We start from the raw sequence: 19085 nt of genomic DNA on the forward strand, positions 1-19085 counted from the left end.
TTCTGTGGCAGCATTTTTGTACATTCATGGAGCATGCAGCTCCTTGGACTATCCTGAGTGTTGTTCCTGTGTCTTTTTTTCTGAACTTCTGCTGTCTTTTGGGAGTTACCTTTTCCTGCTTCCACTTTGTATGGGTAACAAGATTCTAACTTGCTTGATGTAGGCAGTCAGTGAAAGTTTTAATTACAGTTTATGAACAAGCTGCTACTGTTGAGAAAAAGTTGAAACTTCCCCTGATGAATACAATTTTCAGGGCAGTGAGAAGCCTGTGAAAAAGTATCAAGCTGATCATCTTTGGCTTGCTTTTTTTTTCTTCTTGGTTTACAGTTGTTTGTTAGTGTTTCTTTATTTTTAAAATGGTTATGTGTGTTATATGCCATGAATTCCTTTTTTTTTTCTTTTTTTGAGATGAAAGAAGTTGAGTTCTGCCTCTGAGAGCAGACTGTTTTTTGAAGAAATGTAAGAAAAGAGGGGAAAATCCACAAATTTTAGTGGTTTTAGTTTGATGTTTGCAGGTTTTGTTTTGTTTTGTTTTTTTGAGAGAGAGAGGTTGTTCTCAATCAAGGCTGTTGGTGAGGGGCTATGTGTATGAAGTTCAGTACTTGACAATAAAGTTTCTCTCCATGAATGCAGAAAAAGCTCATTTGACCTAACAAAACTATGAGCTTTTGGAAAATATACATGGCTCATATAGAGGTTTGTTGCAGGTTTACCCAGGCTACTAATCTGCAAATGCAGGATGAGTTACATCTCCCATGGATTTTCTTTATTTGACCTTCTTAGTAGTATCTTTTAAGCCAATAAAATGCAAATTCGTTAAAGCGAATGAGATCTTCTTTAATCTCACTTACTCTAGTAGCTACAGAAGATGGGGTGTTTCTTGATTCATGGGAGAAAGAGTTTTGTAATGATCTAAAAACAAAATTCCCAGTTATAGCATATAAATGTAGTATATCTGTTTAGTTTTTGCACATCAGTGATAACCATAAAGCACTTCTATTGCCTGGATTTTTCTGGCAAGTTACAAGGTCACTTGGGAACTGCTGCATCTGTGACTACATAGGAGTGTGTTTTGTTTAAAATAAGCATTGAGGTCTTCCTTTCTTAAAATAATGCCTATTCCTTATAATTTCTGAGAAGTGGACTGTATAAACTTGAGTCTCATGGATTGTGTAAGCTGATGTCATTCAGGGATTGATATTCAAGGAAATTACTCCTGCTAATAGTCTGCATATTCTTTGTTCTTCATACTTCCACAAGCAAAAGGGCAATGTGTCTGAGAAGCTCTAAATTCTTTTGCACTTTAATATTGCTTATTTATCAGAAAAGTTGGGAGTTTTTCCAGTGTTGGTAACCATTCTACAGATAGAAAAAACTTTGCTTACTGTAATCTTAAACCTCTCTGTTAGTGAATTAAATGAGTCGTTAAACTCTTAACATAGGTTATGTTTGAACTAATGTAAGGCTGGACTACCACTGCAGAGAGCTGTCTCCATTGCTATAGTTGCATGTTTCTGTTGCATCGCTTGTTCCGCAATCAGGCAATCATGTGGTTGCTTTGCGCAGTGCATCAATGAAAACTAGTTCATTACTATGACCACATATTTCTTGGTACTGACATGGTGATGATGGGAAGAAACCATTATAAGGGACTTGAGAGCACTTAAGTGTCTGTTTCAGTGGCAGCACAATCATAAACTGATTGAAGCAATCAAATTGTGAAGCTACTCCCTAATTTTTTTTGTCCTGGATATACACATACATACAGAACCAGTGTACATAGAGATATGTAGCCACGACATATTTGGCATACATATGGTTAAACGTTTTATACATACTCTTACAAGAATAAACAGATATTTCCTTCCACTTTCTCAGTCCATTGGGAACCTGAACTGTGTGCTGGTTCTGGTAGCCATAATTACTTGATCTGTCTTTAAATTTAAAATTTAATCTGTGATCTAACTTGTTTGTGCTGATAGCTGATTTATATTAGCTAGATGCCTGAATGATAACTTGACTAATGTCTCTCTGGCTTGTGGCAGGATGAAAACTAAACAGTTTCTACACCTCACTTGAAAAATAGGTCTGATGGGATATCTAAGAATAAAAAATAGTTATTTGCAGAGATGTAAGAGATATGCTTTTTATCTTTGCAGAATGTTTTTTCAGCTTTTCATTTCAGATGCTATGTGAAGTGTACTGTGGTAGTTTGTAGGGGAATTTAAGCGTTCTCATAAAGCATACTCTGATTTGACAGGTCTTTCAGCATAGTCTATAGCTGACCTTCTTCTTAATCTCCAGCTATTTGTACTGACTTGCTGAGAATGAGAGCAAGATTAATCAATAGCATGTAGTTTGGTGCTTGAACACTGAAGACAATGCTACCTTCATAATTTTTTTTCTTGTATAGGAAACCAAAGGCAAATACAGGAGTTACAAAACAGACCCTATTAAATGAATGTTCTACAGTGTCAACTAAATGACCATGAAAGAGAATGCTTATCTATAAATCTTTCAGACCATTGAAAAAATTCTCCTTTTTCTCTTAAAAATCTAAAATTGTGTTGATAAACCAAAGGGAAGGTCTCCTGGGCGTGGAGGGAGAAATCCCTTAAATCACTGTATGGAAATGCCTTGAAACATGATTGGATCGTACAAAGCAACTTCTAAGCTCAAGTTCCTTAGTTGTCAGCCTTCTTTGCAGAGGTCTTCATAGCAAACAATCTGAAAGAATTAGAACTTAATAAAGGGAGTTCTGCCATAATTGTCTTATACTATAATGCTCTATGGAGAGACACGTGAAGTTACATAAGCTTATTTGACTATGTCTGAATGAACAAAGATCATGATGACCTTTAAGACTCTCATAATAGGATGTCTGGGATGGGTAGTTCTTTCTTGCACTATGGGAAGCATGCTGGTCATACGACTTAAGTAAAAGCTGTAATTTATTGTAAGGAAATAAATGTGCTCAGAATTGAATTAGTGTTAAAATTTTGTTCTCTTTGCAGGCTACAGCTTGCAGTAGCTGTTCGCAGGCTAGTACTATTGTCTTTAGTCAGTTCATTTGTGTTGATACTCTCGAGTCTGTGTTGGATTCTTCCTTTTTTTAGTCCTGACTTCCACCCCTACCCCACCCTTGGGAAAATCTTCAGAACGCTATCTTGAACCTCTTCATTTGTCTATTAATCAAATATAGAAGTGGCTTAATAAGAACTACACTGTTTGTGAATTAGCAAACCCAGAGCAGGATTGGTGGCAGCCCATCAAGTCAGTAGCTTGTAATATAAAAGCCTTTTTTACGTTTTTCGTTACAATTACGAAATTAAAATATAATATCCTTGGACATATATAAACTTGTGCCAGGGGAAGGATAGTCAAAAATAGTAATGTGCATATTATTGATTGTTCATCACAGAAAACAGACACGATAATTTCAGTCTGGATTTAGTAAAATGGAAAGACTTTCAGGAGGAACTAGATAGCATCAGGAGGGAATCCTTATCACACTCTACTTCCAGTGTTTGAAAAGTTTTTCAGTATTTCTTGACTTATGGTTGTAACGTTGTATTCAAATGAGTCTTGTGTTGACTTGGTGAATCTGCCGGGTTTGTAACGCTATTTGGTTTTTTCTTGTTTTTTTTTTCTACCCAGCTTCTGCAGCCTGACTGTCTTAATAGTTGGAAACATTGCATACAAAGACTGATTTGATACTCCATTTGGCATTTCCCATATTATAATCTTCACCTTTTTTTATGTTACCTAAATTTCCATCCTGTCTTTAAAATCTGGGTTACAGGAACCTCCTATTTATAATACTGTGTTTTGAAATGAAATTTTGTTAATGTTCGTGTTCTTTTTCGTCACTTCAAAATACTTGAATTACAGAACAATAATGATACAGTGTGTGAATACAAAAAGTTGTTAATGAAAATGGTGTCGTTTCCAGTTTGATGCAGTTTGGTTTTGTGTTATGCTGTAGGTCTGTCAAATGGTTTTGGAGATGGAAGTAAAGAGAGAGCATTAGATGATACTCCGGGAAGAAAAGTTGAACCCCGTCGCCGCTGTGCATCAGAATCTAGTATTTCATCGAGTAACAGTCTTTTGTGTAGCTCAAGGTAAACCTGTAAATTTGAAATACAAATTTGAGACTGAATATAGCAGCTTTTCTATACTGCTTGTGACCCACAGCAGTGGATTGCGTAAATTTTAGAAAAAAAGAGTACATTTCAATTTTCTCAGTTGTGTGTCAAATCTGAGACATCTTTCAGGATTGCTAGTATTCTTTTGTTGAATTCAGGTTGTTGCAGATCTGGGCAGTTGCACTTTATACTTTACTATGCTTCTCTTGCTCTGTATAGATACATGTGTTTGTGCATATAGTAACTTTTTTTAATTATCTTCCTAATCCTGAACACTAAAATGTGTGTGTTTGCTTTGGTGAGGGAAGGAGAAAAGCAATTTCCAAAGCAGAGTCTTGTACACAGGGAAGGTAAATTCAGTAGCTGTGGAACTGTAGATTATCAGTCTGTGATCTGGATTACTGGCTAGTTACTGCAGTGATGATAGTACCCGTATACCAACTATTGACCTTCTCTTTGTGAAGTCTGTTGTTAAAGACAGGACTGTCGGAATGGTCACCTCTGCCACCATTGGTAAATATTTCTCCATCACCAGTGGTGCACATCTTCCAAAAGCACACTAATCTCAGAATAAAAGGTAGCTGTCTCCAGTCCTGGGCTCTGAGGATGGGGAATACAGGAGTATGGGTTAAATCTGTTAGAGAAAAAAAGGCTTTATTCATGTGTTCAAGATTGGTATTACACTGTTTAAGGGAATGGTGTTAATGCACTCATGTCAAACAAGCTTTCAGAAACAAAGAGAGGTTAATATTGCATCTCTTGTGAATATGATGTATTGAGGATTTGATCTAGAATAATTACCGTTCGGGTTCTATGATCTCTTTAAAGAAAACTAAAGTGTGCAGAGAACAAACTTCTGATTTTTGGGTATAGACATTCTGCAATTGAAAGACTTGAATTTGTAGCAAAAAATGAAAGATAAAATAATTGTCTTTCCTGTGTAGTGGAACTGTTGGAGCAGATGGAATATGTTTTCATTTGGCCAGTATCCACTGTAACACTGGAGACAAAGCAGCTTCTCTCATTTGTGCATGTCTAACCTGTACAGCAGTTGAGGTGCAGTTGCATACTGTTTGTCTTTTGCTGATAACCAGGCAATTCTGTGCATGAAAATAATTTGGGGTTTTGGTTTTTATATTGTTGTTTGTGTTTGTTACATAAAATTTGTTAGAGATTGCTGCTCTGATTTTACTGTGTACTGATGAATTTTAAATTCTTTTTCAAAGTCTTGATTTATACTGAACAATGTTCATTATCAAGTAACAGTTTTAATATTAATACTTTTTTAGTTTCAGCCTACCAAAGTGTGGTAAAGGTAAACCTGCACTTATACGAAGACACACACTTGAAGACCGAAGTGAATTGATATCATGCATTGAAAATGGAAACTATGCCAAAGCAGCAAGAATTGCAGCTGGTAACTATAAATAATTGTATTCTTAATAATATTGTATAACTATAATTTTTTCCATTTATTTGACAGATTCTAGCATTCTTATTTTTGCTGCTGAAATAGATTAAGCATTCTGAAAATGGTGTTGATAACATTGCAGAAACGACTTGTTTCTGCTTTTGACTCTAAAGACTTTGAAGAGAAAAGAATAGTAGCTGATTTTGGTTTTTTGATTAATAAGTAGTATTTAAAGTGATCAAGCTACTCTAGTAATACAAGCAAAACTTCACCTGAAGTAGTATTTGTGGTTCTGTCGATATTTTTCTTTGTTGGGCTTTTTCGTTTAGGGTTTATTTCTCATATACTGGTCTGCATAAACATGTTGACAGATGGATAAGACATGGTCTGCTTTGATGCAGGAAAAATTTGAAATTGGAAAGTAGATATTTCTAGGAATGTAGAGGATAGTATGTTACCAAATTTTAGGGAAATAACGATGTTCTGTTGATATGTTTTCCACCTGTTTCTATGTTTTAATTGCATTACAAGGTTTAAGTAGGTCATCTCTTCCCTAAGTAGAACTGTGTTTGTGTAATGCAGTGCTCCATGCTGAAGTTAGGCATCAGCCTTGCAGTGTCTAGCAGGCCTGTCTTTAGTTTCTGACCTTAGAACTCCTCTCCCCCTCATCCTGGGTGTTCCTTGTCCAGGACACTTTCATGTCTTTCTAGTGCTTTTATCTGACTCTGTTTGCCTTGGTCTGTTCTTTCCTCCCCATATGATCAGTTTTGTTTCTTCCTTGCAGCTAATCTGTTTTCAGCTACTGCTTCATTACTCTAAGGTTTAGTATCTTTATTATCGTATGGTAACCTCTCATACAGGACTTAACCTTTCCCATTTGCTTTTCTTACTCTGCCATGGGTAGTCTTCTATTTAACACTTTCCACTTAGAATTCCTATACCTGTTTTTTCAGAACTTTCCTTGTTCTCTTTCAGTTCTGTCTGTGTTCTCAGATAGATTATACAGCTACCTAAAAGAAGGAGCAAATTACATTTAACAGCATTATTTTTTGTATTACTATATGTTCTGTCTAGTTTGAGCTCTTTTGGCTGCCTTCTGCACCCTGTTACCTCAGCAGATCAAGAGGAGGAAATAAGTAGGAGGGAAGTGAAGACTCCTGCTTATGTTCTGTGCATAACTGGAATTTTACCATGATTAACTTTTATTAGTTAAACCCCAGATTTTACGAAGTAACTTAAAGGGTCGTTCATTGTTGGCAAAATGTCTCAAACAGTTGTTTGACAGAGTCTATATGCTTTAGAAACAAATACAGTGCTTACAGTTATGCTGCCTTTAGGTCAAAGGAATATCTTGTTTCTATTTACAAGATGCTGTCTCAGAACCTGTGGTATGGTATGTTGTAACACTGCAATTAGGATGGGATGCAGTTTTGCATTGATTTAATGGATGTAATCATTGTAATGCATGCACACTGAAATACGTTAGTCCACACACAAACAATGTTAAAAGAGTGCTGTTGAAATCACAAAACCAAGTGTGCAAGTTGGGGCATGCTGTTTTCTGTAATACTGCTGCCACATTCAGCATTTTTGACTTGTGAGACTGAGTGAGGTATGCTTTAGAACCAGGTCCACTCAGCGTACTGGACAAGTTAAGACTATTATGGAAAAATATGTTCTATATTGAAATATGAAGGTTATATTGAGATATTAATACAGAAGATGGATTAAAGTTTCAAAGACAGAATTCTGTCTAACTTTTGAGGCTTGAACTTGTAGGCTTAATAGGGTTTTCTCGGTTTTCAAATAGAATTATTTGTATGTAGTACCTTGTTGTCCTTGGTGTGCAAGAGCACTGGAAGATGAATAGGCATGCGCTATGAGTGGTTTTCATTAATAGCTGCTGTATACAGGGATGTGCTGACATTTGTAGGTCTTGGATTCCTTTATAGGGTCAGGAAGTTGCTGTGCCAAAGTGGCAACATTTTCTTTGCCTGTCCCTCCTGAACCTTGCCCCAGTCTTTTTGCCTGGCTATTCCTTGTTCCTTGATCCAAGAATCTTCTCTAGCTCTCCTGCTCCCAGGTTCTCTCGTGCTTTTTGTCCCAGTTTCAAATTCTTTGTCCCCATCTTTGTCCAGCCAGTTGATCCACCCTCTTGTCAGATTTCCCCCCCCCCCTCCCCCCCCTCAGTAAGTCTTAGTGATGGTATTTTTTCCAGCAGTGTCTAGATGCTGTCTTTCCCTTCAGTCCCATCAGACTGGTAAGCAAGAGTGGGCAGGGCACAGGTTGTAGGGGAACATTTTGCTGCATTTGACTCAAATAGCTTTTCCCTCTGCGTGGTCTAAATTTCAACAGGTAACATTGACAGCAGAGAGAACACTTTGTCCAGCCAAGAGTTACACAGTAAAAGGAAAGTATTGATTTATCATCTGTGCTAACGAATGAGCAGATACCACAGCCACCTCTTGGGTGGCAGTAGTTTCAGAGCTTAAATGTGCTTAATGTCAGTGGATTTGTCTGCAGATTTAGGTGTTAAAATCAAAGTTTCCTCTATGTAAACAACAACAACAACAACAGAAAAAAAAAAGGTAACACTGTGCACTATTAATCTGATCATCTTTCAGGAGACTTTCCTGTTTGTGGCTGAAGTTTCTGGTTTAAAATAAAATTGTCCTTTGAAGAGCTTGCATTCCTCGCTGAAAGCTACGCAGATATTGCGTTTGAAGTTCTTAGCTCTGTTTTTGAAGACAGAAGTGCCTTAAAGTTTTGAGACTTGTGACGACGGCATGTAAGGGGTGTTTTGCTCAACTTCCCATAAAAAATTAAACATATTGACTCTATTATGAGACTGATATTGAAAAAAACAGTGGTTGATTTAAAAATATTGTAAGAAGTCTGTAAGGGGAGGAAAAGTGTAATGAGACATCCTTATCTTTACCCTAAACTGTGTAGGATCTTAAGTCTGGTTTGTGGTGTTTCAGTACTGTTGGTTTTCAGCTAGTGGGAATACTGTTGTTTAAAATCTTTAGCAGTATGTTGTCCTGACTGCTAACTTAAATTCATTGTCTCTCGTAGCTTGAGGAAATACAGTGGTGTTTATGTTGGAAAGAAAAACTAGTAACCTATATGTGCTAGTATAGTAACCCCCTATCACCATGTGGGAAAAATTCTGGGACTCTTTTCTACTGTGTATACACCTGAGAAGTCTCTGAGGGGATCTGGCTGCATGCATCCTGTCAGACTGTGTATGACCTTCCACTCAGCATTAAAATACCATTTTCTTTGTGTCATATCAACTCAGCAGCTGAGAATAATGTAGGTTTCTTTTCTTTCTTGTCAGCTGCCCTGAAGAAGAGGACTTGTACTGTTTTTATGTACCAGATACAGTTCTATATATATGTTTTTCAAAATAGTCTGTGTATGAAGGATACATTAATCTAAACCTTCATGACACTTTCTAACTGGCACCTGAATACTTAACATACTGTTATTAATAGAGCAGAGAACTAAAAGAAATTGTTGAAGTTGCTTTTTCTGTTGTGTTAGCTATTGCTCTGGTTGTTTTATTCTGAGATATTACCAGGATGGTTCATCTGGATTTAACATGTCTTTCCATAATATCCAGTGTTTCATGTATTCAGCTATACTCTTAGAAGTACAAGAATGCAGTATGTATTATATTTGTGTGTATTATATGTTTATAAATCTGAAGAATATTACTATGGCTTTTAATGAGAAAGTTAATGTCCAAGAATGCCCTCTCAAAATATACAGAAAGGAACAAATAAACAAAGTAGTAAATAGATTTAGTAACTGTTTTTCCAAGGTCATGTAGTTCAGTAAGAAATAGTGTAAATAAGACAAATCAATTTCATGGGTTTCTGTAATGGAATCCACTAATTAAATATCTCCTCTGTAAAGCCTGCAGAGATTGCTGACAAAGATACCTGTTTTCTTTAGGAGACTTGGTCAAGGTCTTAAAGACACTGGAAAAATTGCATTTGTTTCTCTTTCTCCTATGATGCCCACACCTATAATAGAACCTGTAACAACTTTTAGCTTCAAAAACATCTAACATCTTCGTTATGCTGTGGTGGCAAGTTATTATGAACTATTGCGTTTTGATAACTGATGTTACATAGTTGTGCATCTCTAAGGTCACACTTCCCAACAAAGTATTTTCTTGAAATGTTGATACCATTACAAATTAAAAATAAACTACAATTGAATGAATTGGCCTTTGGCTGGAAATTGACCTAGAATGTATTCTGGAGAATGATGGACTTTTTTTTTTTTTTGTGTGTGTGTGTGATCACCTTAAACAGTTTTTCCTTGCTATTTCTACTCTTACAAGGTCTGAAACCACTACTTTTCAAGTACTGTTTTGTGATCTTGAGATAGAAGGTATATCTGCATGCCACATTTCATAATAAATAAGCATTGCCCATTTTAAATGGGAGCAGATTGGGAAGAATTGAGGAGTAAATCATGTTTTGGCAAATAGAGAGCTACTTCTATCAAGTATTGCCTTACTGCTAAAAAAAGTGTGACTGCAACCTCTGAACTGTATTTTGGTACCACGTTTCCCCATACAAGAAGTGCCGCCTCATCTTTACAGCTTGTGAACTTCCATTACCTTCTTTCTACTTGTTCCACCTCCAGTTCCATCTTGAGGCGATAGTCTTCTGCCCAGTGTCTTGACCATATCCCTATGTGTCTAGGGGGCAGTTGTGGTTCTGGGTGACTGAAAGACTTAAACCTGTCTCATCCTTCAATCCAGTGGTGAGCAATGGAAGAAAACAGGATTCTGGTGGAAGGGAGCAGTAACATAAACTCGGTTTTCTGTTATGCTGCCTCTTGAGAAGGAAAAAAACCACTATTGTAGCTGCTTCCTTGAATCCTGTTGGTCTTTCTGAACTTTGTTGCAGGAAAGGGCTGGGCAGAGAGACCAAGAGGGCTGATAAAAAATAAACAATCTGCATTTTAATTTATATTTATTTAGAACTTGCGCATAAGAACAGAAAGGTATACCAGACAAGCATTGTAAGTTTTCAGCTGCTAATCCTACTATGGATATCCAGCACTCTGCAAGTTGCAACACTAGTTTCAAAAGAAACTGGTTATTTGGAGTACCATAATTTTAGTTTTTCTTTTGAGCTTTTTCAAAGGGAAAGGCTTATTAGAATTTGGCAAACACTTGGATTTATGATAATTAAGCTGTTCTAAGATACGCTGTTTCTAGAAGTATCTAAAAACTTGTTCTTTATCTGTAGGCTTGGATTAAAGTACTAGTATCATTTAAAGACCTGTTATGAACATTACCTGCTTTTTATTGGTATGTGCGTGAAAGGTAATATTGGTATGTGGAGTCTAATGATCAGGAGCTATTCATGGGGAAACAAAGAACTTCAGAAGATTTCATTCTTTAACATTTTAAATTTATATTTAATTATTATTTGTTCTTAGAAGTTGGGCATAGCAGTATGTGGATTTCAACTGACGCTGCAACATCCGTTCTTGAGCCTCTAAAAGTAGTATGGGCCAAATGCAGTGGATATCCCTCTTACCCAGCTCTGGTAAGTACACAGGTTCCCATCAGTACTCTAGTGATACTGTTCCTGGTCTGAAAATACTGGTGCGTGAACATAAGGTCGTCGGTAAATTCCCATTCAGGTTGAATAAAGGTGAATTATTCTGCCCTCTATACCATGCATCCAGTTTGTAAAATTATTGCATTATCAGATGTTGTGTCAATAATCTCTACCAACCTTCCCATCTTTTGAGATGTGCAATACCTGTTGTCGTGGTTTAACCCCAGCTAGCAACTAAGCACCACACAGCCACTTGCTCACTCCCACCCACAGCAGGATGGGGAAGAGAATCAGAAGACTTAAAGTGAGAAAACTCATGGGTTGAGATAAAGGCAGTTTAATAGGTAAAGCAAAAAGCCATGCACACAAGCAAAGCAAACCAAGGAATTCATTCCCCACTTCCCATGGGCAGGCAGGTGTTCAGCCATCTCCAGGACAGCAGGGCTCCATCATACCTAACGGTGACTTGGGAAGACAAACACCATCACTCCGAACGTCCCCCCCTTCCTTCTTCTTCCCCCAGCTTTATATGGGTTGCATGATGTCCTATGGTCTGGAATACCCCTCTGGTCAGTTGGGGTCAGCTGTCCCGGCTGTGTCCCCCCCCAACTCCTTGTGCCCCCCCAGCCTCCTCGCTGGTGGGGTGGGGTGAGGAGTAGAAAAGCCCTTGGCTCTGGGTAAGCACTGCTCAGCAGTAACCAAAACATCCCTGTGTTATCAACACTGTTTCCAGCACAAATCCAAAACACAGCCCCATACTAGCTACTGTGAAGAAAATTAACTCTATCCCAGCCTAAACCAGCACACCTGTCTCAGTACTTTGTTTCTGCAATATGTCTTACTGTTTAAAAGATGAACTGAATTAGCCTTTGACAGACATCTTGTTAGTGTTGGAACTATAAGATATTTTCTGCTGCAAAATTAGCATAAAAATATTCTGATCCTGCAGTTCATTAAAGAAACAAAAAACTTGGTAGAGTTGGAATAAATTGAATGATTGTATCCAGTTGTGAATGATGTACTGGAAACTTAAAGCTGTTGTGCCTGTGTTATTTTAGGAGAAGCACACACAGTTCTACTTACATCAAAGCTTGCAGAGAAAATGTTGTTGATAAAGTGCATTTGGGGTTAAACAGTTCATACACTATGGGTTGATTTATATAATAGACTGGACAATCTTGACTTTTAGTATATGTGTGCTGGGGACATCAGGAAACGTAATCATACAGAATCAGGTTAAGACTGGTGGAGGTGAGATTCAGAGCACTTGAGTTTAAGTGCCCTCAGTGGGTGATTTGAACACTCTTAGGTCAGATGCTGAAAATTTGATGATTTGATTGTGTCTTGAATGGTATTAGCACGTTAGTGTTAGATTTAATCTGGTTGTGACCAAATGGCTCCTTTTCTGCCCACTCCTTTGTCAGCAGTGATTTTTCTCTGAATGTGTGATGAGTTGACTGAGGAATTAAACCTCAGTCAAGCGAAGAGAGTTGTTCTGATTTCTACAAACTCCCCACAGTGTTAGCTTTCTGTTGATTTAGTTCTTATAATCAGTTTACTCTGGATTAAGATTGGTGCCAGTGTGGATGCTAGAAAAACAACAGGAGTTTGTAGGGTAGGAGGTGAGTGGAAGAGGCATGGAGTAACATAACCCTTCTTTGGTGAAAGCTGAGCACTTGATAATGCTGTGATCTGCCTACAAAGGAGTGTTTTCTCCATCAGCCTCATTAGTTTAATGTTAGCAGCATCTCCCTCCTTCCCCCAACTTTCATTCAGAAAGAATTTGTGACTGTAACTGCATGTTTTGCTGAAATTAAATTGGATATGTCATTAAATTGGATATGCAAGATACTTGAAAGTGACTTCTGATTTCTTTTTTTTGGTTTGGGTTTTTTTGCTTGTTAGAGGGCTTTTTGCTCCAGATTTTGAGTGTGGGGCTTGTATTTTGCAGAAACAAGTATTTATACCTTAACATAGGTTGTTTCTTTAAGGTATTCTGAAATTCAAAAACAAAATTCGAGGTCATTTAGGCTTTTAGAAATCCTGGTTCAGCTTTCTCTTTCTGAAACTTGCTTGTCAGTCTGCAAAGTTGTACTAAGTGAAATTCAGATGTGACTTTTAAGAAGAACTGATATAGCTGAAAAATGCTCTAGAGATAGTTTTTTCAGTTAAATCTACTGCTGTTGCCTCCAATATACCTATTCAGTTTATCTCAAGAAGTTGTGTGTGTGACACAAAGCCAGTTTATATGCAGTAGCTGTTTAGTTTATGATTCTTTTCCTATTAACTTTATTTTTAATATCTCCTTAAAATAAATGATGTAGTTTTAAAAATTAGGAACTGTCCTTTCTTTTCTTTTGTAGATTATTGACCCTAAGATGCCTCGTGTTGCTGGCCATCACAACGGTGTTACTATACCAGTGCCACCTCTGGATGTACTGAAAATTGGAGAACAAATGCAGACCAAATCAGATGAGAAACTATTCTTAGTACTATTTTTTGACAATAAAAGAAGTTGGTATGTTATTGAAATGTATTGTTTGATGCAGAGACTTAAAATTCTAAAAGCCTGTACCTTTAATCTAGAAGAAAATTGAAACATTACCTTTCCATGGATATCTTTCCTATGAAGTATCAACTGTAATCTTAAAATTTCATAGATGAGTCTATTGTTGGACTAAGGCATGTCATTACTGAAAGATACCTTTTTATGGTCAGTTTGAAAGAACGTAATAAAAGCCGTTAAATAGTCTTTTGGTTTGATTTACAAGCTGGTTTCATTTATTGACATGATAAAATTGCTGCTTTGGCTAAACAGGCTTTTTAAAGGTAACAGTCTTTAGGGTTTTTTTTCCCAAGTGTGCTCAAGTGTATTTTCTTTAACTTTTTAACCTCTCTGGTTTAAATGCTTTAACAACACTCTCATCTGAAGTTCTTAGCCTTTTCTAAATTTTTTCACAAAACCTTCCCTTTTTCCATTACTTTCAGTATCAGCAGTATGCCACGTGGAGCCTGAAGGGATAATTCACACAATAAAACATTCTTTTCCCCTTCCAGTAGCTTTTTTTTTTTTTTTTTAATTTTATTTTATTTTTAGCGCTTTTTTTGGTGTTTTTTTGTTTGGTTGGGGTTTTATGGGTTTTTTTTGCCAGATACGGAAGCTTTTCATCTACCTCTCTTTCTTCCTTTCATCAAATCTTGTATTTCTTTCCTGTGTTCTTCTTAATACATCTACTCTCTGGCTTTCCACACAGGTCAAGCTAGCTTTAAATCTTTTTACATCTTAATTTTACTCTTGAGTTTGCTTACATTTTCAGATACCATTTTCCACTTTAGTTGATTATATGTGATGTCTAGAAATGCTGCCATTCTCCCAACTCTCTCTGTCCCAGTATACTATCACCTAAATAACTTCTTGCCTGAAATTTAGAACTTTGCTTTTCTGTCTTCATAGATCCTTTGGCATAATAGTGATTCTTTGGCTTGCTCTCTCTGTTCTTCAGTTCTTTTCTTAATTAATTGGTACTTCTTCATGATCATCTTTCTTCAGTTGCACAGGATTCCATGAGATCCTGCATTCTTCTGCCTTCGTTCGTGGAGAACATGCAAATTTAAACATATTCAGTGTTCTGTTTCTCATTTTTCTCTTATTGCTATCACAAGTCTAATGCATGCTCCCCCTAGCCACTTCCTTAATAATTGCTGTGATTTGCTTCTTGATCTTGGGAGTCCTCTGCAGCTTAAACCTTTCTGATTTGTCACCATATGCAGGTGGTCCTAAATCTTGTAAATAATATGCAAAGCTGTCTTTAATGGATACTATGCACAAATGGACAGGAAAGGCTAAATACTTTTCTAGCCCCTTGCCCCTCTCCTCTCCACCGCCACTCCCTCAGCTTTTTTGAAAATTGTTTTTATCCTGATTATTTTGGCCATTTTGGCACTTACCACTCTAACTCACTTTTGTCTCTTTTACTCCTGAACCCGTGTCTATGATTTTCATTCACTTGCAGGGTATATGTCATATTCAGTCCATGATGCCAGTTTCTATCACCTATGGATTACTTTTTCAGATAGTCATACTTGTTTCTTCTCCTTTGCTGCTTGCATCTGGAGGACTTGGCAAGCTTTCTGTTAAAAATACCTTCTTAAAACTTCCCTCTTATCTGTGTTAAAACTGATAATGGTTAGACTGCTGCTTATCGTGCTGATGTTGCTATTCTTTACTGTTCTGTCTGTGTCCTTGTACTGACTCTACTTTTTTTTTGTTCCAGTGTGTGTGCTCAGTACAATAGGATTGTAGTTTAGAGTGCTTTAATAAAAAATATTTAAAGAGACAATTTTATTCAGTTAAAAAAATCTTGAATAAAATGTTTTATATCAGACTTTACTGTCTGATTTGCAGTTGGTTTGGTTCCAAATGGACTCCCAAACTGAAGTTTTTAAACAGAAGCTTGGCTTTTGCCATTTGCAGGGTTGGGATTGCAGGCTACAGTAATATACTTTAATAGATAATTCATTAGTTTACCTAATTTTTGTTTTCCATAATACCTGTAATTTAAGAAAACAGGATTAAGATAATTAAATTTACTTAATTTCCATAAATGTTTAAATATTTAGAATGCTTTTCCTTTAACTAGAAGAATGGGGTGTAAGAGCTTTTTTCATTATCACTGCTGTATGCCCAGGAATTAATGATATTCATGGAGCTTAAAACAGAAAAGTACTCTGAATACTGAGTTAGTGGGATTTCATACTGGTTAAAAGCATACTAAGCAGAACTTCCCTGACAGTTTAGCTTTCCCCATAAAAACAGATTGAGATGTCTTAAATGTAAGGCAAAAATTTATCATCAGCAAATTCCTTTTAATAATGGAAATGAAAGAATGAAGAGAAACAAAACTGTCAAGTGAATCTTGAGCCACATTCATTGTTAGTTGCTGCTGCCTATTCTTAAACTAAACTGCATCAGTATTTCATGCTGATTTTTTTTAGTTGATACTTAATATCAATCATTAAATAAGTGTGATTGAATTGGAATGTATTTTTTGTTTTGTGGAAGAGGCTTTCTTAATATTTTATGTTCTTAAAATATTTAAGGAAAGTACGTACTATCTTGAAAGGAATTTTATCACTTTATTTAAGATAGTAAAGCTGATCTGATATATGAGAAACACAATACAGCAGCCCTGGTATTTCTGGACAAACTTCTTGATTTTATTCTGTATTTAACATACTTATTTTACCCTTTCTTACAGGCAGTGGCTTCCCAAATCCAAAATGGTTCCCCTTGGGATAGATGAGACCATAGACAAGTTAAAAATGATGGAAGGACGTAACTCAAGCATACGAAAAGCAGTAAGAATTGCTTTTGATCGTGCTATGAATCACCTGAGTAGAGTCCATGGAGAACCAGTCAGTGACTTCAGTGATATTGACTAACAGAGATTCTATCAAGGCATGAAAAATACCACACAGACTTGAACTCTACTAATGAACCTCTTTGTCTAAAAGAATGTATTGAAGATACAACCCCTTAATTGTTGATTCAGTGGCTGAGTTCTGCAAACTTGAAATAGTTGAGCAATTCTTCTAAATCACCATTGCCATACTGATTAATGATTTTATCGTGTTGTAGTTTGGAGGATTTTCCACTAAACCTGTTAAAATGTCTTGTTCATAGTGTTCATAATTGTACATAAATGTATATTCAACACTTAACTTATTCTGATTTTAGAAGTAGCTCTTTAATTCCTTTTATAATTTTGCTGGGGAGGGAGTTGTTTTTTGTTTCCATGCTTTTTACTTCTTTTTTTCTTTCTTTCTGAGGTTAAGTTACCTAAGCACCATCTTCCAGCTTAAGGTGTTTAGTGGATTTTAGAGCCTAATATCAAAATGGCATCAAATATATGTTTGCCTAAATCATATACAATATGGTGCTGCTTGTATCATTTCTTCCTTGGTCTGTAGCTTCTGAAAAAGACTTCTGAATGTTTGTGTAAATGATTGCTCTTTGCACAAAGTACCACATATTTAAGATTGATGTAAATTTACAATTACAAATATGTATTTTAAGAAAGGAAGTTGCATTATTTTGGAGGGTACTTTGTGAGAAAGACATCAACAAAAAAAATTATACTATGTACATCACTTGCAAATCACCAAAAACACTCCATTGTTGCCCAAAATAACTTAAGATGGTTTTTGTTTTAAACAAACCTGGCTTAAAGCCTGCAAGCACATTCTTTCTTTCAAAACCATATCCCATTTATCTCCCATTGATTTAATTTTGTTGATATGTGTGCCTCCCTGTGTTTTATTTATTGTAGAAAATGTATTAATTTGCTTTATAATGAAAAATAAAATTGACAAATATATTGATATGCATTTTTATACAGGCACATGAGAAGACAACTTGCTTTGGGAGAAAAATGTATTGGAAATTGTATAAAATAACTTGATGGTTTGTGTGTAATTTGATTTTTTTGTAACTTGTAATCTTTTGTTTCCAATGAGGGGATTTATGTAACTTTTAATTTAGAACACTTTGGTAGCAATAGAAACTTTGGATACATTTTTGTATGGTACATGTGATGTATATAGAATTAGTACTTTATTTTTATTTTTAAGAAGTAAAGCATTATGTTTGGGCAGGGGGAAGAAGGAGGGTGGGTTTCCAGAACTGCATTTTTATATTAAAAAGAAAAAAAAATAAAGTCAAGATATTGATTGTTGTAGCTACTTTATTCCTACCTTCACTGAGATACCGAATTTGTAACAATGAAAATGGCAAGGTATGTTTGCAATGTGATTTATAATGACTCCATTATTTATAAATGCACTGTGTTTGAACTCTTTTGCAGTGGTATCTTAAATACTGTACCAAGTTATATAATATGAAACACCAAATAATGCATACGAATGCACGAAGTATTTATGCCCAGCTTTTTTATAAAGGATTAGCAAATACAGCAAAACCAATACTTTTTAAATCTTTTTTTAAAACTTCATTGAATAGCATACTTCATTGTTAAACCTGCTTGAATCTTTATTTTAAAGGGACAATTACTTTTTAAATAGTTTTTAATGTTTTTATTCTCTATTGTTTGTAATACCCCCTTAGAAGCTTGAAATAAAATTTCTTTCTCAACTGTTAATTTTGTCCTGAATTTAGCCCCTGAGATTTTGCTCTAGTGCCCATTTTCTTACTCCATGACTGAGCTGTTAACAGAGGTGCTAGTTCAAGAATCTTGATTGTTTTCTTGCTGTGGCATGCAGTATCATCCTTACTGAGCCCTCTGCATGGTGGGTATTCTAGCTAGCTAAACTAGCTGAGACCAGTCGCCTGTAATGGACTCTATCCAACTCATCTTTGTAATTACTAAATTTCACAAATGATCAAGCAAATAGTTTTCTCAGTCTGTACAGTAAACACAGCTTTAGGGGGAGTAGTGATGGCAGGTATCCTGCAAGGACCATCATTGAGGTGTGCTGCTGTGATAGAAACAACAGCCACATCAGGTAGAAAAATAAAATTTGGTTGTTTGCCTTAATAGAATTTCTGTGTAATGACTTCAAGGATCTGCCATATAACCATGGAGTCATAGAATGGTTTGGGTTGGAAGGGACCTTTGAAGATCATTTGGTTCCAACCTCCCCGCCATGGGCAGGGACACCTTCCACTAGACCAGGTTGCTCAAAGCCCCATCCAGCCTGGCCTTGAACACTTCCAGGGATGGGGCATCCACAGCTTCTCTGGGCAACCTGTTCCAGTGTCTCGCCACCCTCACAGTGAAGAACTTCTTCCTTACATCTAATCTAAATCTATCCTCTTTCAGTTTAAAGTTATTACCCCTTGTCCTATCACTACATGCCCTTGTAAAACCATGGTCATCTTTGAAGGGAATGGAGCTTAATTTGTACAATATTGAGACAGTA

The 19085-nt window shown here is 36.3% G+C and overlaps 1 protein-coding gene across 3 annotated transcripts in view; it reads left to right on the forward strand.

Annotated features, from left to right (window-relative positions):
• Positions 1-18316, forward strand: part of BRD1 (bromodomain containing 1) — a 61232-nt gene extending 42916 nt beyond the window's left edge. The window contains exons 8-12 of one of the 3 annotated variants that reach the window (XM_010580851.1): positions 3986-4121; positions 5435-5562; positions 11023-11132; positions 13511-13665; positions 16406-18316. In XM_010580851.1, the coding sequence (XP_010579153.1) occupies positions 3986-4121; positions 5435-5562; positions 11023-11132; positions 13511-13665; positions 16406-16589 (713 nt within the window). In that variant the 3' untranslated portion in view covers positions 16590-18316. Of the gene's footprint in view, positions 1-3985; positions 4122-5434; positions 5563-11022; positions 11133-13510; positions 13666-16405 lie in introns of those variants that run through there. The other 2 variants (XM_010580850.1, XM_010580852.1) reach the window with 2 other exon arrangements.
• Positions 18317-19085: the final 769 nt, after the last annotated feature.

Source organism: Haliaeetus leucocephalus, unplaced genomic scaffold (genome assembly GCF_000737465.1).
Source record: "Haliaeetus leucocephalus isolate CR32 unplaced genomic scaffold, Haliaeetus_leucocephalus-4.0 Scaffold751, whole genome shotgun sequence".
In the NCBI taxonomy this organism is placed as follows: domain Eukaryota; kingdom Metazoa; phylum Chordata; class Aves; order Accipitriformes; family Accipitridae; genus Haliaeetus; species Haliaeetus leucocephalus.